Source organism: Callionymus lyra, chromosome 2, assembly GCF_982586985.1.
Source record: "Callionymus lyra chromosome 2, fCalLyr1.hap1.1, whole genome shotgun sequence".
Taxonomy (NCBI): Eukaryota; Metazoa; Chordata; class Actinopteri; order Syngnathiformes; family Callionymidae; genus Callionymus; species Callionymus lyra.
Window position 1 is genome coordinate 15452624 of NC_141819.1, and position 23478 is coordinate 15476101.

Genomic DNA, 23478 nt, shown 5'->3' on the forward strand with positions numbered 1-23478 from the left:
GTAAAGGATTACAAGGAAGATGCAACTGATGCTTTTAATTTGAAAGCCGGGCGTTTATTTCCTCTTATTAAATGGCGTTTGGGGAATTTAGCGCAAAGTTTAGCAAGAACTCTCCAGATTTAAGTTTGGCTCAAGAGTGAAGAATCCCGAGCGACGGCGTTAGATAAGTGGTGCCGTCTGTGCTGCCGTTATATTGGTGACCTTCAGAGATACTGCAACCTCAAGCGTCTATTGCATGTATCGACGCAGTTTGTGATGGATTACATATTTAGAGGCACTGCCTCACCTGCCTCCCCTGACCGCACGTCCCTGATATATTTAGGTTTTTATCCATGAGAATGTACAGAACATTGGATTAAAGTGAAGAATGTCTCCTTCTAATGGTCTTAATCTGGCTCCTCTGCAGGTTCTCCTCCGCGGACAGTTGTGTTTCTTCATAACCTCACACACACATCTAAATTCCCAGGATTCCTCAGACCCGACAACGGGCCTCTGTTTGGGATCGGAAATGGGTTCCGACGCGTTTACATTTCCTTCAAAAGATCATCTCAGTGATTGAATCACGGACCAGAACTAATTGTGTAACTTGTGTAACCGAACAGCGTTGTGTGACCTCAGACCTGGAGATGACATCTGAGGGAAGAGACTCACAAGGATTGTCACTTCACATCACACTTTTCCATCTGTAACCCAGGATGAAAAATAAGATCATTATCTTTGAAAAGAAACAATATTAGATTAAATATTAATGTATAAAATTGAATTAAAATCCCTGAAAAAAACAATAAATTATGTATTATCAACGTACAAATGAAAAGATAAAAGGATGTAATTCACCTTTCAACTCTTTAAATTAAAAAAAAACATCATGGGAAGTAAAAGCTCCTGAACTTATCATGTTTAATAAATTAAATTTCCTTTTTTTATCATTTGAAATATGATTGAAGGCAATGAAACAAGTTGGGCAGCATCTGAATTGTGTACCAAACTTCATAATGTCGGTGGATCCAGATGGTGATTTAGAAAACCCCCAGAATTGAATAACCGGTTCTTTGTCCCTCCATCTTCATATCCTGACATTTTGAAAGAAATCCTTCGATCGGTTTTTGAGTTATTTCCGCCAACAGGAATCGCTAACAACATACGTTGTAGCTTCAAGCTAATGTCTTCCTTCTCATATCTCTGTGTTCGTCAAGAAGTCTACGACATGAAGGTATCGACCTCCGATGTGACGCGAGGAAGTCAAGGTCAGGTCAAAGTCACGCGTTCCCTAAGTGTCGCAGGAAATGTGGCTCCAGGAAGTTGTTCTTGGAAAACAATACAAGTACTTCACTTCCACTCAGACGTCGAGGACACGAATTTCAAAGAATCAAACAATGAAGCTGTTCTCCGAATTTCTCACAAAAGATATTAAGAAAGGAGACTGAGATCGATATGGATCAGAACATCACGGTAACAGAACTGTTTCTATCCGTCCGCTGTCCGGATAATTAATGTTGTTTAATTAAATTAAATGTATTTTATTTTACTTGTATTCATTATTTAGTAATATACCATTTTATGCTATACGTTTTTATTTATTTATTGTATTTCATTTCAATAAAGTTTTTTTTATTTAATTCGTGTTGATTCATTTTTCTATATTCTGTACTGCCACCACAACAAATTCCTGTTGTGTTCCGATTCCAATTCTGATTTCGATTTCGATTCTGACTTCGATTTCGATTCTGATTCTTATTCTTACTTAGATTCAGATACAAATTCTTATTCGGATTCAGATTCTTACCAAGATTTGGATACAGATTCTTTATTCAGATTCAGATTTAGATTTAGATTCTGATTCTTACTTAGATTCAGATGCAGATTCTTATTCAGATTCAGATTCTTACCAAGATTTGGATACAGATTCTTTATTCAGATTCAGATTTAGATTTAGATTATGATTCTTACTTAGATTCAGATGCAGATTCTTATTCAGATTCAGATTTAGATTCAGATTTAGATTCTGATTCTTACCTAGATTCAGATACAGATTCTTTATTCAGATTCAGATTTAGATTTAGATTCTGATTCTTACTTAGATTCAGATACAGATTCTTATTCAGATTTAGATTTAGATTCTGATTCTTACCTAGATTCAGATACATATCCTTATTCAGATTCTCATTCAGATTAAGATTCTGATTCTTACTTAGATTCAGATACAGATTCTTATTCAGATAGTGATTCAGATTTAGATTCTGATTCTTACCTAGATTCAGATACAGATTCTTATTCAGATTCAGATTTAGATTTAGATTATTATTCTTATTCAGATTCTGATGTCTCGTCTGGATCATCATAATTTAGGACATAATTTAGATACTAAATAGATAGATAAATGGATAAAACTACGAAATTTAAATTAAATCATTCTGTTTATTTGGAAAATAAATATGAATATAAAAAAAGTGGGTAAATGTAAAAATATCTAAAAAACAATATATGAATGTAAGAAAGAATATATGATTTAATGACTTTAAGACGTCCAGCTGACACGACACCAGGGAGGACCATGATGTTTTCTGATGAGGAGAAGTTAAAAGAATATTAAAGGACAAGCGTGACTAGTCAGGACGTTCATGTCAGGTGATGGATGGCAAAGTGAGGCCCTCACTCAAGGTTGCTGGTTCAACATCCTGGCAGACACAGAGGGCGGGAGGAAGTAAGTTGTCACTTTGTGTCGTGAATGTTCCCACAACGATAATCACAATAACATTGTTTGTTTACGTTCTCACACACACGAGGAAGTTTGGGACGGAAGTATTAGAGTTCAGACAGAGGTCGACAAACAAACTGTTGGGAGTGTGTGTCTGTGTGTGTGTGTGTGTGTGTGTGTGTGTGTGTGTGTGTGTGTGTGTGTGTGTTCTTCACATCACCACAACATGAACATTAACTGCAATATATCAATTTATTTTGCTAATTTGTGTATTTTATTGTCCGAGGGTGAAGTTTGTCGACTGATGCAAAATGAAAAGTTGATCAACTGAAGATAAATGTTAACGAGGAACAGACTTGAAGGATCAATAGAACAAAAGGCTGCAGACGGACTCACAACATGAGGAGCAGCGACGCATCCATCGATCTGCTGGACTGTGATGGAGGAGAGGAGGAGAGGAAGAGGAGGAGAGGAAGAGGAAGAAAGTACTGCTGCAGGAGTTAACATTTCCTCCTCCGCTTTCTCCTTCTTCTCATCTTCCTCCGTTTCTTCCTCTTCCTCCTTCTCCCCCTCTTCCTCGTCCTCCCCATCTTCCTCCTTCTCCTCATCTTCCTCCTCCTCCTTATCTACCTCCTTCTCCTCCTCTTCCTCCTCACCGTCCTCCTTCTCCTCATCCTCTTTCTCCTCCTCTTCCCCCTTTCTCATTTTCTTCCTCCTTCTCCTCCTCTTCCTCCTTATCCCCCTCTTCCTCCTCCTCATCTTTCTCCTCCACCTCCTCCTTTTCCTTCCCCTTCCACCTCTACTTCCTTCTCCTCTTCCTACACCTCTGCTTACTACCCTTGTTTCTCCTCATACTTCTCCACTTTCAAACTCTTTCTTCCTCCTCCTTCTACTCTTCCTCCTTGTCTTCCTCCTCTTCCTCTATCCCATCTTCCAACTTCCTCTTCTCCTATACCTACTCTTCCTCCTTTTTTTCCTGTGCTTATTTTTCATCCCCTCTCGTTACTCTTCCTCCACCTCCTGCTCTTCTTTTTCCTTCCCTTTCCACCTCCACTTCCGTCTCCTCTTCCTACACCTCTGCTTCCTCCTCTTCTTTCTTCTCCTCATACTTCTCCTCTTCCAAACTCTTTCTTCCTCTCCTTCGACTTTTCCTCTACCTCACCCTCTTTCAACTCACCCTCCTTTTCACCCTTCTCTTCTTCATCTTCCTCCTTCTACTCTTCATCCTTCTCCTCTTCATCTACCTCCTTCTCCTCCTCCTCCTCCTCCTCCACGCTCACAGAACTATCTCCCGGTGCTGTGTGTGTTGTTGTTGTGGCTGACGACACTTTTGTGTGAAGAATGTTCCTCCTGCGAGTCTCGTACCAGCTGTTTGGCCTTGACACGACGTCCCAGAGGACACAACATCAGACGAGTGACGTGGACGTCATCCTTGAGAGGAACCTTGGTCTCAAGATGGACGTTCAGGGGTCACTCCTGCTGCATTATTAAACGCTGGAATAGAAGAGACTTGGATCTCTGAGGAAAGTGGGGTATGAAACACACACACACACACACACACACACACACACACACACACACACACACACACACAGACGCTGTAATCTGTGTGACGTAGGTCCTGCACCTGCTCTGGTGTTTGGGGGCCTCACAGGGGAGCTGCATGAAGGAGGCACAGAAGAGGTTGTTCCATTATAACACTGTTGTGAAACACGTGAGTGATCCTTGCACGACCCACACACACACCTTCTATTTCTCTCTCACACACACACACACACACTCTCACAGACCTCGACAGTTTCACTTGTATCGTGGCGTCGATGCTGGGAAATCATTCCTGTCTTCTCGCGTGAGAACGTTTTCTAAATGAACACATTTGTTTAACACATTTTTTTTTAGTATTTCTTGTCCTTCAGAATAAAAATGTAAGAAAGGAATATATTTATATACATGCACGTTGAAAAAGAAACCAATAATTAAATTAAATAAAGTACAATCAGTATCACGTTTACAGAAGAAGTTATATTCAATCAAATAAAAGCTTATATTTCATAGTAAAGACAAACTTTATTGCAACACTGACTATAAAACAAGTATCTTTAGTTAATAACTTTTATCAATAACTTTTAATTGAAGTTATTTATTTAAAAAAGGGGGATTATCTGCACAACAGGCAGATTTTAAGTGTTTTTTTTCTTATTTTTATTTATTTTCTGGATATTTAATTCTGATTAACGTGGTCCTTGTGAGACACGAAAGTGATACATATTTAAAATATGAATTTTAATTCTTTGACAGATTAATTTTCGAGACAAAATAAAAATGACACACAGAAAAGCGAGTGATCAAAACGCATGTTTCCTTCTATTATAGATGGAAGTGAAGAGCGTGAGAAGGATTCTTGCTGAGTCTCTGTTATTGTTCTCATGGATCGTTCCTGCCGTCATGGAGAGGCAGCAGAAGATCCTGGATCACTGTCAAATGAAGCTGCAGAGGAGATTTAGCAGGACTTGTGTGGGTGGACGACCCTGGTGAAACCCAGGGGGTCTCTCTGATCCATGGGGTCTGGTTTCGGAAACTGCGGCGGCTCACAAACGATCCGGAAGATTAAACTGTTGACGCGAGCTGAGAGCAGAAGATGGAGGAACTCAAGAGGGACTTATGGATGGAGATGTCGAGATGGATGGATGGAGATGTCGAGATGGATGGATGAAGATGTCAAGATGGATGGATGAAGATGTCAAGATGAATGGGTGGATGGATGGATGGATGAAGATGTCGAGACGGATGGATGAAGATGTCAAGATGGATGGATGAAGATGTCGAGATCAAATGTCATGCTTGAGACCTTGGCTCCTGCAAGGATGGCAGTGATGTCATCGGAGGTCTGAGATGTCACTTTATAAAAAAAACTGTATCTTTGTGATAGCCTGAACATGAGAGCAGGGTGGTGTGTTTTAATGAAAAATATATTTACAAAAAACAAAACTTTCTGATTGTGATCAACAGCTCTGAAGAGGTTAAAGGTCACGACCCCCGAGCGAGTCAAACTTATGTAAGATTTCGGCTCATCTCTCCTCGTAAAGTCTGCTCATCATTTGTCCTCCATTTTTAGAACCAGTGCGGGAACAACATGTTCGGGGAGCGGACGACCGACAGGGTCAAGAGGGCAAAGGTCAAATGCGTTAGCGGCGAGCGTGGGTCGAGGGTCATCGCGACGATAAACATGAGACACGATGAAGTCATGAGAGGGGGGGGGGGCGGGGGGGGAAACAGCTGGGAGTCACTGGGTGACACAACCTCATTTGGTCCGGTGCTGGCCTGCATACCTGGGCTCCCGGCAGGAAAAACACCCCGCAGGGCTCCCAAAATACCACCTAACGCCGGGCCTGAGCCCAGCCGAGTGAGGTGGGGCCACAACCATGCAGGGAGAGAGGAAGGGCCAGAGGCGGAGAGCAGGCAAGTCCGGGCAGGAAGAGCCGCCACACAGACCGGCCGCGGCAGGAATGTCTCTCCGACGTCTGCGGAGGATTCACGTGACCCTGAACGCATCGTCGCCGCCAACATGGAGGTCATGACGACACTGGAGTTTATATATTTATTATATATTTATTATATATTTATTATATATGTTTGTCCATGTCTTCGGAAAAACTGTGCAACTTTTACGTGTTTATCTCAACTTTTTAAGCTTTTTTAACTCTGATGTATATGGGAGATAAAAATCAATCAAAAACCATTTAATTATTAGATTTAATTACTCTGTATTGGTCGATCATTATGAACTTTTTAGACCAGTTTGTCTCACATGATACACGTAGGAAAATGTACGTTGAACAAATGAGGCTAAAATGTTCTAAAACTTTAGCTTATGTTGGGTTTAATTTGATTTAAAAATCTTTAATTGATCTTAATTGCAGCATCAGCTTAGCATATTGATTCATAAGAGAAGCTGGTGATGAACAACAGAGATAAACTGAGACTCCTTTATTTAAAAAGAAGAAAGATATTTAATTCAGTTTTGACGATTTCTTTATGAGGGTTGAACAAACATACATTTTGTTCCTACTGGGACACCGTAGTTTAGCATTTGAGTTAGCAGACATGCTATTAAATAGACGTGTATTAGCGCTGTACTGTCTCTTGTTAATACGACACGAATACATAGTATTTGTTAAATGTTTGGTCTTATTGAAATATATATAGTTTAGTTTAAAATGCTAATTGAAAAAAAAAGAGAAGAAATTCCATAAAGTTAAACTATCGGTACGCGATCTGTTACTATGTACAGCGCATGCGCATGTCTTATTTGCAGCATTTGTTTTTATTCTTTTTAGCGTTTAAAATAAGTACACAAGCTCTCTCAAAATAATTTAAACACGTGTATTACCTACAAACTTTATGTCGCCCGTGTTTCACCTTTAAACGAGTTCAGTTTTTTTTGAAAATCAGGATCCGCAGCTACATCCGGGCATCGAGTGTCATCGTGGAGATCTACTGACATCTACAGGACACTCGGAGTTACCGCAGCAGAGTTACACAGTCAGAGGTCACGTTTATTACACGAAAACAAATAAAAAGAAAAGCAGCACAGATGCTCTAATTTTCAACAACACTCTCGACAACAGACGACAAACTCGCTCACGACGTCACAAACAAACTCGTCCGGTGTTTGTCGACACTTTTACGTTCTTTAAAGGGTTGTTCGGATAAATATTTTTTTTATTTTTGTTATTGTATAGAACTACTCACTAAATTCCTGTTTTGTGAAATCCTTGCTTTGTTACAATTCCTCACATTTTGTCAAATATTCACATCAACTTGGGTCAGTCTTCTTGACATTATATTTTCATAAACTAATTTGTGTCCATTATTCAACAATTCTGAAAGATTCGTACAGAAAATCTGTTTTGAATTAGTTAGAAAAACGTTTTTTTTCCATCAACATAAATGTATTTAAATAATAATTTATAATATTAACTTTCAAATCCCTCCACATTATTCTTTAATAAACATGTTTTGTCTTTTCGGTCTAAAACATTTAATTTACAGCTTTTATCTCGTAGGTTTGTGACTTTGATTGACAGCTATGAATCGATCGAACTGGCCGTTGGTCCGAAGACTTATTTCCCTCATCGTAACTTGACCTCAGTGACCTTCAGGGGTCATCACGAGGAAAGGTCAACAGAAAACACAAATTCTTCTCAAGTGCATTTGCAACCACACGAGTCAAAACACAAAAACAATGAAAAAAACGATGTGTTTTTTTTTTTTGAGTTTGACTGACTTGTTCAAATCTCTGCTTAGTTCTGGACGGTTGTCTTCGCTCTGCTGTTGGTGGAACATGGAGGACACGACAGATCTGAGGTCAGTTAAGGCTCCGACTCACGAGCCGATCAACGTCTCCAGTCGCTTCCCTCCAAAACATTAGTTCCTACATCTAATCCGTTAGGAGACGAAGAAGCTCGTGACATCAGGATCGTGAGAGGTCGTGTCTACTGATCTGGGTTCAGCGGCGCCTCTGGTGACATCATCTGAGGCGCGGGAAGATTCTGATGAAGAGGATCATGCTGATGAAGGTGAAGGAGACCAGGATCAGCATCAGCCACAGCAGCCAGTTCACGGACTTCTTGGTGTGCTGCTCCAGTCGCTCCGACTCCGTCTTCAGCTTCTCGAAGTTCAGGTCGGCCTGACGCATGGACTGACCCAGGACCTGTGGAGGGAGAGGTCACGGTCACGAGGGCGCAACACTGACATCTAGCGGTAGAGCAATGATCGTAAAAGAATTATACATTTCTTTAACATATTGACTCACTTTAAGTAATATTTAAACAAGAAAAAACAGTATTTTAAATTTGACAAGATTAACGGTGAAACATAAGAAAATATCAAATAAATCATTCACATTACAATAATAAAAAAGAAAAAAAACAGTATTTTAAATTTGACTAACTACAGAATTAAATGTACGACTGATTCAGCATTAAGAATTTAAAGAAATCCGTTTTTTTTCATACGGTGAAACATAAGAAAATATCAAATAAATCATTCACGTTATAATAATAATAAAAAAAATATGGCCTCACAACGTTCGACATGATGAACGTGATGTTAAACAATCAAATGAAACAAAGAAGGAAAGCAAAGTTGCCTTTTTAATTACAGTGCATTCATTTAATTTACTTTTTTTAATTTAACCAGTGACTTGCAAAACACACACATTATTTCTACGTATGAACAATGAGTGAGATATTTATATACAATATATCTATATATATATAATATATAGATATATTACCTAGATATAATATATTTTTAGAAAAACGGCAAAGCAAAAATAACCATATATATATATATAAAATAAATTGAAAGTTCATGACTATTAGATCAAGTTTGTCCTAATAGAAGAAGAGAATGCAGACATTTCCTCCAATGACCTGATTGTCTTGCTTGATGATGTTCTGAGCCGCCAGAGTGTTGTTCTTCAGGTTGCGCGCCAGGTTCAGCATGTCGTCGGCCAGCTTCTCCTGCAGGTTGTGATGATGCTGCAGGACGGCGTCCAGCTCGGCCGCCGACTGACGCTCGTCCAGAGGCAGACCTCTGCAAAGGGTCGGACGGTCAGCGGACGAGAAAACTGAGTCGCAACGATTTTACGTTTTTACCTTCTGTTCCGTAAGTCTGTGTCGGACGATCCTGCGAGCCACAAGAAACATGTTAAAATAGTCTGTTTGAATAAAAAACAACTTACTATTTTATTACCTTTTTCTGACCAACCCTGAGGGAGATAAAACCAAACAATAAAACACTGTAGATCCAACTCTGATCGTCACATGCGACTGTTACCGTTCCAAGCAGCTCGTTCCTCATCTCTCCGGTGCACCTGGCTTTGGTCTGGATGTGGACGGTCTTGGTGGCGGGCATCCTCTCTGTGGGTATGGTGGGCGTTCTCCCGGGGGCCAGGAACTGGTTCGCTAAGGCTTTTTCTGTCGCCGACGACTAAAGAGAAGAAGTTTTGTCAAACTACAGCTTTTTAAAAAAAAAAAAAAAAAAAAAAATCGATCGCTTGCACATCGACGTCACGGACCAGTTTCTCAGCTTCTAGAAGTCCTTTTAGAAAATCCACCTTCCTCGTGTATTCAGTCACGACCTCTGGTGTGGGTTTGCTGGAACAAACACAAGTTGAAACCCTCAGAAAAACTGACAGAACAAAGAGACTGTCACGACAAGAGGCAGACATGATTCGTTAAATAAATACGACCATTTGCCTAATTAAAGGGCCTAACATCACCTGCCCCCGAAACATCATACAGGGGAACATGTGTAGCTAATGTCGTGGAGCCTCTGTTGCACCGTTGCCAAATACAGCATGTTATTTTGGTGTAAAAAAAACAAGAAAAATGTAGTTCTTGTGTCCTTTTCTGCTTGTATCTCACAGTTAAAACAATCTCTGTGTGCTTTAAATGGAAACAGGACTCAAAAGAAGTTTGGTGGTCACATGTCACATGTCACATGACAGACTTGTCCAGGATAGTCCAGTGAAAAGCATCTTGAAAATATTCTTTTTTAGAAGCACAACCTAAAAATATATCTTTTAATAAATGTCAACATGTTATTTAGTACAGTTTTAACGTCCACAAAATAGATTTGTAAAACATTATAAATCAGGGGTTAATGTTTAAACAAAACACATCTTAAAACAAATAAATACATTATACATAAATTAAATGTTACCTTGGACTTTTCCGCAGAGCTGCCAACATCTCCTCCAGAGCACCAACATACTGAAGACATGTTACACAATAAATATGGTTTAATTGATCAACATTTTAAGTCTCAACGGTAATTGTAATTTAATTTTAATCTACTATAATCCATCGTTATTTACTATACGACTACACTTATGGTTTAAATGTTTGGCCATCATTTAACAATTAAATTATATATAAATATACATACGCAGACAAACACAAGTTGTTTTACTTTCTTTAGTGACGTTTGTCACAATATTATTGAACAATTTAAAGATAAGTTAAAGCTCGTGATGCGAACTAGAATCTTTTGACTCATGAATTCGTCACTGCAGGTTTTTTTTTTAAGTAAAACGCAACATTTTAAAACTTTCCACGAACTTAACGTTAAAACCGATTAAACGACCATTATTGTCGAAGACAATTTACAATAGAATGAACAAAAACAATTCTTCGCAGCGACGACGTGGCTCGAGCTGACCTGCTAACAACAGTCGCGATAATATGTCGCATTTAAGTTCGCAGCGTTGACTTTAGCCACAGATTTGACTCTTGTTTCACCTTCTCGAGCCTCCATTCCGCCTCTCCTCGCTTCTCCGACGCGATGGACTCGCAGCGAGACAACAACCTGACAAAATTGATCTCCAGTCTCGAAGCCATAGTGGAAGACGCCGGAGTGTCGCGGGAGATTGACGTCACCGTGTGGGGGGAAGGATGACGTCGGCACGTTTGTGTTGACAGTTTATTTTATTGGACCATTAAAGTCCGTTTTAAAGCTACAGTTTATCATTTTTTTAATATGCATTGAGCGATAATATTTAATATTATTTACCAATTTAATTTATTGAAATAAATTAATTAAAAAAAGGGAAAGTATGGTTAATGCATTATTTGATTTATTTCTTTTATGAAAAATTGCTGTATTTGCTGTGGCTAAAAAAAACAATTTCCCGAAGGAGACCTCCTGTGGGATCAATAAAGTTTGACCTTACCTTATTGTTATATTATTTTTGAATGGTTAAATAAAGTATATAAACTGTTCATAATTTCCTTTTTTTCCTCTCTATTGTCATGTTTGTTTATGAGTGTTTCAGTCGGAATTTAAACTTAATGTTAATGTAAAAGAAAGAAAAGATTGAAATTCATTGTTATTTGTTTAAATAAAACATCAATTATATATGTAAAAGGTGTATATCTTATACAATAAAACGTGATCGAATTATGTTGACAGTATAAACTATATATAGAATATATTAAAGTGTATTAAAAATGGAATTCAACATGAAACTCCTAAAATAAATGAATCAATTATATACATAAAAAAAAAGACAAAGACTCAGATTTAACAAGCGTCACAATCTGTATTTGCATGTTAATACTAATAGTTCACCTCATTCACTCTCAACCAAACATTCTGGAACACACTCATCATCATCATCATCATCATCATCATCATCATCAACCAGACGGACATCATTCAACAGCAGAAAGAAACATTAGTACTACAATTCAAACAAAACCACAGCTGGGCTCCAGCGGAGACGGGTCCAGAACCGAGGTCCAAATAAGTGACATAACAAACTGGGGCGAGAGGGTTTACAAACACATTGGCACCGTCTTGTATCGTGGCTGGGTTTCAAGGTTTTTCTATTGATTTCGGAGGAAAAGTGGCTTGTGCGACTCTTGCTTCCCTTTGAGAATCTGAGCAGGTCAAAGGTCAACATGTACAGTTTTTTTGAAGGACGTTTGGACTGAAGACTTCCGCAAACATTCACGGGTAGAACACGACGCTGCTCAGTCACACGTGAAAGGCACGAGCCAGAGTCGGCGTCGCTGGTTCATCGGGGAGAACGTGGTTGTAGAAAGTGCGTCTGGAAACCTGCAATACTACAAATGCTTTTAAAAAAAAAATGGCCGACGGCTCCGTTAGGCCGGAGACGGGTCGACCCTCCAGACTGGAAACAATATATTAAAAATGATAGAAAAAGGTGCAACATCTTGTCCAGCTGCTTTTTTAATGTCACACGTCAAAATGAGTTCCAGCAACGGATCATCAGTCTGGCAGGTTCTCCTGCCCGCGGGGTCAAGCTTCCGCGTCCATGTAAGGCAAGTCCGGGTCGGAGAAACGTTTGGGGATGCAGGGCTGCGCGTCCGCATCCTGAGCCGAGCCCGTCGCCATGGCGACGGAGCAGGAGGTGGACGAGGAGGACGAGGAGCAGAAGCTCAACACGGGTTCGCCCTCGTACAGGGACTGAGCGGCGACGCTGCGGCGCAGCAGCAGCTCTCGTCTCCGCAGCAACATCCTCAGAGTCTGATGTGCGGGAGGCGAGTGAGCGGGACTGGAGCACGGGGGCTCGGGCGCGACCTCCGGGAGGGGGGGTTTGACCGCGACGGGCGTGACGGCGCCGCGGCGCTGAAGAGGATGTCTGGAGGGAGGGGTGAGCGCCTCGGGGGGAGACGTGAAGCCGGCCGGGGTCAGGTGAGGCCTGGTGACTCGTCCTCCAGGGACTTTGAGTCGCAGCGACAGGTCGGATGGTTTGGGCGGGCAGAGCGGTCGGTACCTTCTCGCCTGAGGGCCACACAGTCCTGGAGGGAAACGCATGGGTGAGCAGATGGTCTTTAAAAAGACCCCAATAGTGCCGATTCAGGGGTGTGAGAAAATATCGATACTCATTTATATATCACATTTTAATGATGCCGTATCAATATTTAACAGCAATGTGTCGATTAAAAAAATTGTGTGTTGGTTGCCATGACAACACTAAACAAAGCTTTTAGAGAGAGATTAAAATATTTAGTGAGAAAATCTTGTTTTTTTGTTTAGTATTCGGTCGTAATGTTTCATATAAATGTCACGTCATGTGGACGAAAGTTTCTCAGAGTCGTAACTATTGGTCAGCAGGAAAACACGGTAAATTTGTTTTTATTTTTGTACACGATTAATTAGGAAGTATGTACTCACTTAATTACTATGTAACAAACTGTGATTTCTTTAGCTTTCACTGTGTCTCCATGACGACCCTTCTGTGAGAAATAAACCCCTTTTGTCTAATTGTATATACAATATACAATCCTTTTTTCTGGCTTTTGAATCATTATTTTATTTTTTATTATAGTAATTTAAAGGTTTATATTTAATACATAATTCAATAAACATGCAAATATTCATGAGGTTTGTTCATTATTGTGTTGCAATTAAACTTGAGGTTGTCTTCAAGTCCTCCGCAGCTAAAGGGAAATCCTGCGAGATCCTGGCGATGACTGAGGACGAGAGGATACAGTCGACTCCAATTGATTTTAAAGCTAATGTTTGGACATATTTTGGTTTCAAAACAAATTAGGTTAGGACTTCATCAAGAGTCATGTGGTCTGTAAACTCTGCAACACCAGAGTCAAGTACTCGACAATACTACAAATATATCCTTGATACTACAGTATCACGATATATATCGTATCGTTGTCCCTGTATCCTCATATATATTGTGTCACCAGATTCTTGTCAATACACACTCAGCGGTCTTAGTATGAAAAGGAAATTTAAAGACAATAAAGATTCGTCTCCCACCAACACACACACTGTACGTGAGAGACATGTATCCATGTCAACACACACACACCCCCACCCCCACACACACACACACACACACACTACAGCAACAAACAAGATTAGTATGGAAAATGTTTTTTTCAAGCACATAAACCAAAGACACATCACCAGACAGTCGTCGACCTCCTCCTCTCATATTGCATCCTGCTGACACATAAAAGCAACTCTCTTGTTGCCATGGTGACCAGATGTGCCGTCATAAAGGTAATATATACTGTGAATACTTTAACATCTGATTCTTGTTGAAAAGTCAGCAGGTGGAACAATATGGTAAGAAGAGGTTTCAACACACTCACACACACACCCCCACACACACGCACACACACACACACACTCCTTCTCCCGACCTGCTTCGTAAGAGAACAGATGGCACCACTCCCGTCACCATCACTGGTCCAGACCTGCACCACAAGAGAAGAGGCCCCGCCCACCGGCCCGGTCAGAAAACCCACAGCTGAGTGAAAACGGCTGAAGGACGAGAGGAGGCGGGATACTGACCGTCCGGTTCCGAGCAGAGGCCCGAGGCCCGCTGCTCGTCCAGGAGACTCTCCGAGCTCAGAGAGGCTTCAGAGTCCAGGTTCTCCTGGTCGGAGCCGGGCTGCTCCATGTCGGGGAGGCGACAGGCGAGGTCCTCTCTGCGGGGGGAGGAAGAGGAGGAGGAGGAGGAGGAGGAGGAGGAGGAGGAGGAGGAGGAGGAGGAGGAGGAGGAGGAGGAGGAGGAGGCGTCAAGTGAAGAGACGGCAGCGTAAAAAACAAACTAGACTCACTTCTCCTGCTTGATGGACTTGATCCTCTCCACCAGGTTCTGCTCGGCCTCGGCGTCCGAGTCCAGAGGCTCGTTCTCGGGAACCGCCTTGAGGTCGGAGCAGACCTTCTCGTGCACCTGCAGACAAACACACTCGGTCACCGACTGGTCGCAGGAACGCCAGAGAGACGTTAGTGGGAGACGAGCAGGTGTTCATGCATCGGCTGCAGTTCCTGGATGCACGAGTCGAGCCAACGTTCATCGAGACCATGTTCCATATGAATCACAGACACACAACAACAACAACAACACAACAGCAAACCACCACAACCAAGAGTGTCGTCGTCGAGCTTGTGTGCAAATCTGTGTCCTTCACAGAAAAACATCAAATGAACGGCGCAGGTGAATTCATCCACGGAAAACAACACTTGTCTTAACTCCCATTTTTCAAGAAAACACTCAAAAAGCAAGTCTATTCTGGGAGCAGCAAGGTTGAATAAAAACCTTGATTAAAAATTCTCTTCTTTTTTTATAAACTTTTTCTTTTTTTTTGTATCATCTTGTTCTTCCTCTTTATTTCTCTTTGTTCTTGTTCTTATTTTATTTTGATTATTTTTTATGAAAAATTTCTGTATTTGCTGTGAATAATTTGGAAAAAAACAATTTCCTGAAGGAGACCTCCTGAGGGATCAATAAAGTTCTACCTAACCTAACCTCAACTCAATTATTACTCTTAAAGCAAAAGGTTTTTGTAAACAATTGACAAAATCAATATCCTTAAATCATTTACTCTTATTATTTGTCACTTATTGTAGCTATAATTATTATTAACATATTTTTTAGAATAAAAAGGCATCATTGTATGTGCGCTAGTATTATCAGCCCTTTTATTTTTTTTAGAAGGACAAAAATGTTATCTATTCAAAGTGAAGAGAAAGTGTACCCGGTAGAAAACACTCAGTTGCTGGTTTCCTTGGAACGATCTTCTTCTCTCTTTGCCCTTGATGGATCTACTGACTCCTTCAAGAAACATCTTAAGACGTTCTTATTTGTTCAGGCTTTTCCTTGATTTTCTGGAACTCCTGTTGTGTTATCAGTTTTATCTTGATCTTTAAAGTATATACTTTATTGAATATTGTTTTGATTGTTTAAGCGCTTTGTGACCCTGGTCTGAAAAAAGCACTATACAAATAAAAATGACTTACAAACAAATACTTGTGATTAAACCAAAGGACAAATATTACCTAAAAACCTGATAACATCCTTCTCAACACAACCATTGTCTACATGCACTTGACGAATGCATTTGGAATCTCGGAGGTCATTTGTGGGTCAAGCATTCAGTTAGTGCAGTACAAGCGTTACTAAGACTTGTAGACACAGCCGTGTATCATAATATATATACAAATAAATGCTCATATATATACATTTATATGAACATTCTTTTGAAAGGAAGCTTTCACTGGAGAATGAATGTTTGAGGTGATCATGCTTGAAAACAGATCTGAGATCAATGCTTTTCCACATTGAAACACAAAAACATGCCATGAAAAGGAAATTAAAGCCAGGAAATAAATTGCTTAATAGTTGAAACGTGTGGATTATGTTACAGTCTCTTAAAAATAAACGAATAAACAAACTTAAATCAATAAAACGAATGTGATAAATCCGGCTCATGGCATGAAAAGGTCTCACTGTTTCTCTAAATGAGGAAAAATGGGAGCAAAAAAAAAAAAGTGTTACTTTGTTGCACTTGTGGTCACATCGTACGAACGACCAGGAACATGCAGACGACCGGTTAGTAAAGAGAGGGTTTGTGGATGAAAACCAAAAATAAGTGGATACGTGTTTGAATGTCCTCGGGTCATGCTGCTCACTACATCTAGCGGATCTACGGGACCACGGCGACCATACGTACCACCACTCCTTTGTAAGGAGCTGAGAACCTGAGAGGTAAATGCCAAAGGTGCTAAAGAGAGACAAGGAACATCGGCCAGATTTAAACTTGCATAATTCATCATTGGACATCAGTGAACTACACCAGGAGTAGTTTGAAAACAGAAATAATTGTAGTTTGTAAACGTTCTAAAAAAAAATGTAATTGGGAAATGTCTCCATCTAGTGGTCACGACGAAGCTACGCAGCTATCTGTTAATGACAGCATTGTGTGACACATTATTTAGAGTTAAATAATTTAAAAATAGCAGCAGGAAGTTTCTCTGAGCACAACATAAATGTTTGGACATTATCGTGAGAGTGTCCGAAGCTTATAAATCCGACACCAGATGAGCTGAAGTTCTCACCGTGTTCTGCCTCTTGAGCTTGAGCTGGTTGACGGCGAGATTCTCGGCGAACTCCAGCTGCTCGATCTCATCCATCTTTTCGTTGTATCGTCGGATCTGCTCGCTAATGACCATCTCCACACACCTGCGGTGGAAGTAACGGGTCAGTTAAAGACGTCTCAGAAAAAAAAAACGTCCGATGATCCAGTGGCGACTCCATACGTGGTGGTCTTGGCGACGTCTTTCATGCTGAGAAGGGGGTCGGCGCTGTCGGGGCAGCGCAGGATGCACGGAGCGAACACGATGGCCAGCGAATTCGGGGACATTCGGTTGGAAGCCTCGTCTTTACACACCCTGAAAGAACACCCTGGTGTCAACTGGGTTCTGTCGGAACATCAGTAGACGAGTACCTGACGAGGTGGAAGACGAGTCTCTCAAGCGTGTTGAAGTTGGCGGTCGGAAGCTCCTCCAACACTTTGTAGACGGCTTGGAGCTGCTCCTGCTTCTCCGGCAGTTCTGACAAACACACACAACAGGAAACTCAGGGTGTGTCTTAACGACGGCTCAACTCTATTGACACTAAAAAACCCTTTTTAAAATAAAATAAACGACTACTTTTGCCGCTTAAAAAGCTGAAGATAAGCAACATGAACAACTCTACAAACTCACTATTTAATCACGTTATATTACACTATCCTACTACAAAATGAACAAGCAAAGGATCAGTCTAGAGCAGGTAGGGGCATTAAACCCCCACAGGGGCCGAATTATATACTGAGACGGTTGTGAGGGGCCATCAAGCTTTAAGGAAGAAGGGACGAATAAAAGGATCTTAAATATGGTGGAGAAACTTACTATAAAAAAAAATGAAAAGGACATTTAAAAAAAGCATTATATCATTTTCCATTCATTTCTTTTTACCACCTTTTAAGAAAAAATAAAACATTTTTACATTTAAAAAATGTCAAATTCTAAAGATGGAACGTAGTTCCAAATATATCATTAAAAGTACATCTAAATAATGTAATTGTATTGTTTAATATTTCATTTTTGTTAAAAATATGATATAAAAACAATATTTTCTAAATTATTCCGGAAACAAGTATTAAAAAAACGATTAAAAAAGTCATCAAAGAATATCTAAATGACTTCTAAAATATTATAATATAATTGTTTACAGTCATAAACATTTACAGAAAATCTATAGTTATTCTCTGACTGTCTAGAGTTTGCTCCCCCTTGTGGTCGTACTCACCCACTGCATGCAGGAAGTCGCTGTAATGCATAAACGTCATCAAGGGGTCGGGCAGCTCCCGGAGCCACTGTTTGACGAGGCCCGTCACCGTGTGGATGGGGTAATCTTCAAGGCACACCACGTTGGGGTCTAAGAAACATCACCAACACGTCACCAAGTCTGTCGTCAAAACCGGTCGCACCTTCGGCGGGTGAAGCGCTGACCCGTCTCCAGCCGCTGGTGCAGCTCCTTCATGCGGTTGGCGGAGCCGGACTTGCGGTAGATGCCCTCGGTGTAGAGTCCGTGCATCTCCACGTGCTCCAGCATCATCTCCAGAACCATGGGGACCGGACTCTTGTCGTTCACCAGGCGACACACCCGGACTCCAAAGTGCAGAGCCCCAGACTCCTCGTCACACTGTGGAGCCCAGACATGACACCGTCAGTCGAATAAATAAAAGAACACGGATTTGAACCCAAATTATCACTTGAGTCCCAAATCTGGATCCTTTACATCAGTGAGGAGGAATTACATTTCATCAGGGGCCACATTTGATACAGTGGCTGTTCTGAGGGGCCATCAAGAAAAACAAAAGGAGAGCAAAGTATAAAATAAAGTAAAAAATGATCAAGCTAAATATACTCAAGTGATTATTTATTGTATTAAAACGTATACATCTTAAAATGTAATATAAAAGTACTTTCCCCCAAATTTAAATGTGCTTCTATTTTCCCTTAATATTTTTGAGAGGAAAAACTAATAATGAAAAAAAAAAAATCCTTTTTTTTGTTTCTACCTGATCTTTGACCTCATGAGAGCCACATAAATCAAAGGGCCTCATGTGGCCCCACAGCTGACCTACATTAATGGTTCACAACTACAGGTACTACTCTGTGAAACTACACAAAGAATAACAAAGTTTGATAATTCCTGTTGTATTAAGTGTGAAATTTTATTTTGGAAAAACAACCAGATATTTCACGTTTATGTTTTCTCACGTGATAGAAGCTAAAATGAGTAAAAAAAACAAGTTAAATGGGAGGAAATTGCATTTTTATTCCTATCCTGTAATTTTATATTTACAGTATTTATTCAGGTCTGTCAACATAAAGTCTATATTAAATCAGTTGCAGGTGTAAAAAAGACACTCAGGGTCCCTTCCATGTATTACAAAAGGCGGTCATAATGTTATGGCTCATCAATGTAAAGTCACATTAAGACACAAGATTGATGAGGAAACTCCTACTCATCAATTTATACTAAAAAAAAAATATAGGTTTGGTTAATAAACGCTTCCAGAACGTACCCGTTTGGCACTGAAGGAGGAGCAGTCGGTCAAGATCTTGCAGAGGCACTTCTTGTGACAGACCATCTTACAATCTGTGAGCAGACGTTCCGTTAGTGAGGGAGAAACTTTTTGTTCAAGTAACACAACTCACAATTGCACATGTAGGCCTTCTCCATGCCCCAGATGTAGGAGGAGCACTGGTCACATGACTGCATGATGTTGACCTGGTAGTGGACGAACATGTGGTCCAGGGGACTCTCCATCTACTCACACATTAGATGTTTAAGAGTTTGTCGTCTTTAAAAACAAACTGAGTTTTTCTTACGCTTTTGTCCTTTTTACGTCTTTTCTTCCTGGTCTTCGCCGGCTGAAAACGAAGAGAGTTGTCGTTGAGCTACACATTATTATCGCTTGTGTTGTTGTGCTTACCTTGGCCGGCTCCACCTCCTCCTTCTTCATCTCCCCTCGGATGAAGCCGTCCAGCACCGACTGGAACAGGTTGACCACCAGCTGAACCTCCGCCTTCTGCGAGTCGCCCGCCAGGTTGATCACCTTGTTCTGGTAGCCCGTCATCAGGTCCTTGTACCCGATGGTGGGTTTCTAGGGCGGGAGCGAAGAGGGTGAGAGTGTGAAGCTTTAAGTGAATTCTTAAGACTTGATTAACGCGACTCACTGGCAGAGAATACATGGCTTTGATGGTTTCTCTGAACTGCATGGTGGCCGTCACGAATATGGCCTCGGTGGCCGACAGAGACTTCCCTCTGGAGCGGAAGTCGTTGACCTGAAGAGGAATCAAACACGCATGTCAGCACTTTTACTGAGAAGACTCTCTTACTCTAGAAAGGCTGATAACTCAGGTGTCAGACACAAGGCGTGGCATGTAATTTAATGTGGCCGCAAGAGCTTGTTTTGTAAACCAGGCTCAGAATTGATTGAAATAGAAAAAAAAAGTCTGTTTAAATAAATAAAAATGGATGTAGATTCTTGAAGGTTGAAGTAAAAAAAATACATGGACACATATGGAAGTATATCAGTGCCATCAGAATATTTGATAGTTGAATTTAATGTTGACGTTTAAGCATTTAATTTGTTTGTTTAATATAATCATTTCTTTATTGAAAGGTTGTTGTTTTTTATTTAATAATAACATTCAATAAATTGTTTATTTGAAGGTTGAATTTGCATTTTTTTAAAAATAAATAACAAACATTATCAAAACAAATACATTTTGTCACACATTTATATTCCAATTCAAAATTTAAATGAAATATGTTTTAATTCGTAGCCTTATAAATTCAGTATTCTCAACATTTTCATATTGAATTTCGAAAGCCTATGAACTAAAAAATATTTAATTTTTAAAATATATTTTGGAATTATTGGAAAAAGAATATCAAACTCTAAACGTAAAAACAAACAGGAAATTTTTTAATTAAATGATTAAAAAACAACAATAACAACAATATACTTCCATAGACACATCACACCCTCGAAAGGCCTCCATGAATGTACACACACACAGCGGCTCGGAATAGAATCTATAAATAATCTGTTAAACTCTCACCTGGTTGCCTAGAAACTCGTCGAGATGTCGCAGCTCATTAGCGTTGGTTATCTCTCGATCCAGCGAGGCGTTCCACTGCTCGGACACCCGGGTCGCCCGGCTGATCTTGATGGTGGGGTTCCGACCCAAACCTTTGGCCGAGCGCTCGCTGTGGGACTGGGAGTGCGTTCGGGATGGATGTCCGGTCGTTTGAGCTGAGAGAGAGGAAGCGAGAGAATCAACAGCTGGACCGTCGAGGGGTGCAAAGCCGAGTAGGATCCCCGAGAATGTTTGTTTGGTTTCAAGAGCGTGCGTCCCACGAAAGTCAATGTTTTCTCAATAAGCAGCAGAATTACTCTGGTATTATTATTATTATTCTGCACATATCCAAGCAGGTTTTCTTTGCTAATGCAACAGAAGTACGGTGAGGATTTATTACACTACTCTTACAGTATAACAACACAGGTGAGCTGTGATGGATTATCAGGGAAGATCTAAAGAAAAGAAAATCATACTGTAGTACTGTAGTACTGTACTGTACTTGACTCTGGTGTTGCAGAATTTACAGACCACATGACTCTTGATGAAGTCGTAACAGCTTTCATTTGTTTTCAAACCAACATATATCCAAACATTAGCTTTTAGAAGCTGCTTGAATCGACTGCATCCTCTTGTCCTCAGCAGCTGAAGGAACGATGAATTCTGAGATCCCAGCGATGACTGAGGACATAATGACTGCTGCCATCTAGCGACCGGAAGTTTAATTGCAACACTGAAATTAATATTTGCAAGTCAATTGTAAATGAAAAATATCAAACATTTTCTTCGAACACACATTATTGAACTATAAACCATTACATGACTATTGGAAACAACAAAATATGCAAAAAATGATCTCTTTTCAAATTGAAAAACATAAATAAATATATACAGTGCTATTGTATGATTGTGGAAAAAACATTGCAATGTATCACAAAAACTTTTTTTCTCCCCATTTTCTTCCTTTTATTTGTGTCATTCTTTAAAATATCTTTACAGTGGTTCATAGTTTATCGTTTTAGATTGTGAAATATGCAACGTTCTTTTTCTCCAGAATCTTTAAATAAAGAAAATGTAAAAATGAAATAATATTGCCCATCATAAAGTTGTCCATCATATTAACTTCTTTCTTTTCTCCTCCTGCATCTGCATCGACGTACTGTATATGTATAAAGTCACGGTATATAATCTAGAGAGTAGCGTTGAGTATTGAAGCTGAAAATAGTTCAAATAGCTCACCGTCTCCTCCTGCCGTCCTCTCAGTCAGCGTTTGAACGAACGTCACTTCTCCGTTGTCCGGCGTCTGAGCCTCTTTGTGTGGACGCTTTTTCAAAATCTTGCTGAAGAAGCCGACCGTCCTGGAGGGTTTGCAACGACACAATTCATGACATTTATTAAGGGAGTTGATGTCACCCAGGAGAATGTTTTTGTTCATTTCTATATGGTGAGGTTGAATCTGTTTTTATACAATAATTTAAAAGTACTATCCATTTATATAAATACAATTTCTTAATTCAATATTTTTTAATACATAGCATTTTATATTCAATATAAAATGTGGGTCAAATGGGGTAGACAGACTATACCAAAAGAGTACCGAGCTACTTGATGGAACAGTCATGTGATCGTCTGCTTGTCTCTTGATTGGCTGCAAATTAATCTTAGTTAATAAATAATAATTAATAATAATTAATAGTTTACAAATTATTGAATTTATTTATAAAAATAAAACAAATTCATCCTTTAAATATAGAAATTAGTGAAATAAAAGTATTCCTAAAAAAGTATTTAATTAAAACAAAAAAACAAAAACATTTCAACAACATTTTTTAAAAGTTTCAACATTTAAAATGTTAAAAAAACCGATTAAATATTGTTGATGACAGTGACATTCTACTGACCTATATTAAACTGAATGTAAAAATGACAACAATGAAATCTTCATTGAAACAAAAGAAAAAATGTCTGTTGAATACACTATAATGAAGTGAGAATCAGTACCTGTCTGGCGTGGTGTGTCCAGAGTCCTGCTGACTGAAGCCTTCTGTGCTTCTTCTTCTGAACGAGCCTCCCTTGTGCCCTTCAGCTTGACATTCAGGAGAGGACACGATCTAGGAAAGACGAAGCAGAGGTCAAAAGATGATCCCTCACTTTCTGACGTTATCTCCGTTACCTCTTTGAATGATAAGGCACTTGCTCCCTCTGGACGAGTAGACAAACTGTCCACTGAAGACGAAGTCGTCCTGTGAAGAAAAGTAAATTGATTGAAAACTTTTTATCATTTCTAAGGATCG

At 39.9% G+C, this 23478-nt stretch overlaps 2 protein-coding genes across 7 annotated transcripts in view; both read right to left on the minus strand.

The window, feature by feature from the left end:
* Positions 1–7233: 7233 nt before the first annotated feature.
* use1 (unconventional SNARE in the ER 1 homolog (S. cerevisiae)) lies at positions 7234–11141 on the minus strand. The gene is made up of 8 exons (XM_087783656.1): positions 11008–11141; positions 10430–10479; positions 9783–9861; positions 9542–9694; positions 9458–9473; positions 9361–9391; positions 9136–9298; positions 7234–8411 (listed from the first exon to the last, which is right to left on the minus strand). The coding sequence occupies exons 1-8, from the start codon at positions 11104–11106 to the stop codon at positions 8229–8231; spliced, it is 774 nt and encodes a 257-aa protein (XP_087639782.1). The 5' UTR covers positions 11107–11141; the 3' UTR covers positions 7234–8228.
* A 646-nt stretch (positions 11142–11787) lies between these two features.
* Positions 11788–23478, minus strand: part of myo9bl (myosin IXb-like) — a 53854-nt gene continuing 42163 nt past the window's right edge. For 4 of the 6 annotated variants that reach the window (XM_087783661.1, XM_087783659.1, XM_087783660.1 and 1 more), the window contains 18 exons: positions 23358–23427; positions 23186–23295; positions 22424–22542; positions 21167–21360; positions 20276–20383; positions 20032–20202; positions 19928–19969; positions 19754–19865; positions 19621–19694; positions 18539–18731; positions 18336–18464; positions 17491–17596; positions 17303–17434; positions 17102–17225; positions 16717–16767; positions 14821–14936; positions 14552–14688; positions 11788–13032 (listed from right to left, as the gene is read on the minus strand). In XM_087783661.1, coding sequence (XP_087639787.1) covers positions 12530–13032; positions 14552–14688; positions 14821–14936; positions 16717–16767; positions 17102–17225; positions 17303–17434; positions 17491–17596; positions 18336–18464; positions 18539–18731; positions 19621–19694; positions 19754–19865; positions 19928–19969; positions 20032–20202; positions 20276–20383; positions 21167–21360; positions 22424–22542; positions 23186–23295; positions 23358–23427 — 2491 coding nt within the window. In that variant the 3' untranslated portion in view covers positions 11788–12529. Of the gene's footprint in view, positions 13033–14400; positions 14455–14551; positions 14689–14820; positions 14937–16716; positions 16768–17101; positions 17226–17302; positions 17435–17490; positions 17597–18335; positions 18465–18538; positions 18732–19620; positions 19695–19753; positions 19866–19927; positions 19970–20031; positions 20203–20275; positions 20384–21166; positions 21361–22423; positions 22543–23185; positions 23296–23357; positions 23428–23478 lie in introns of all 6 variants that reach the window. The other 2 variants (XM_087783662.1, XM_087783658.1) reach the window with 2 other exon arrangements.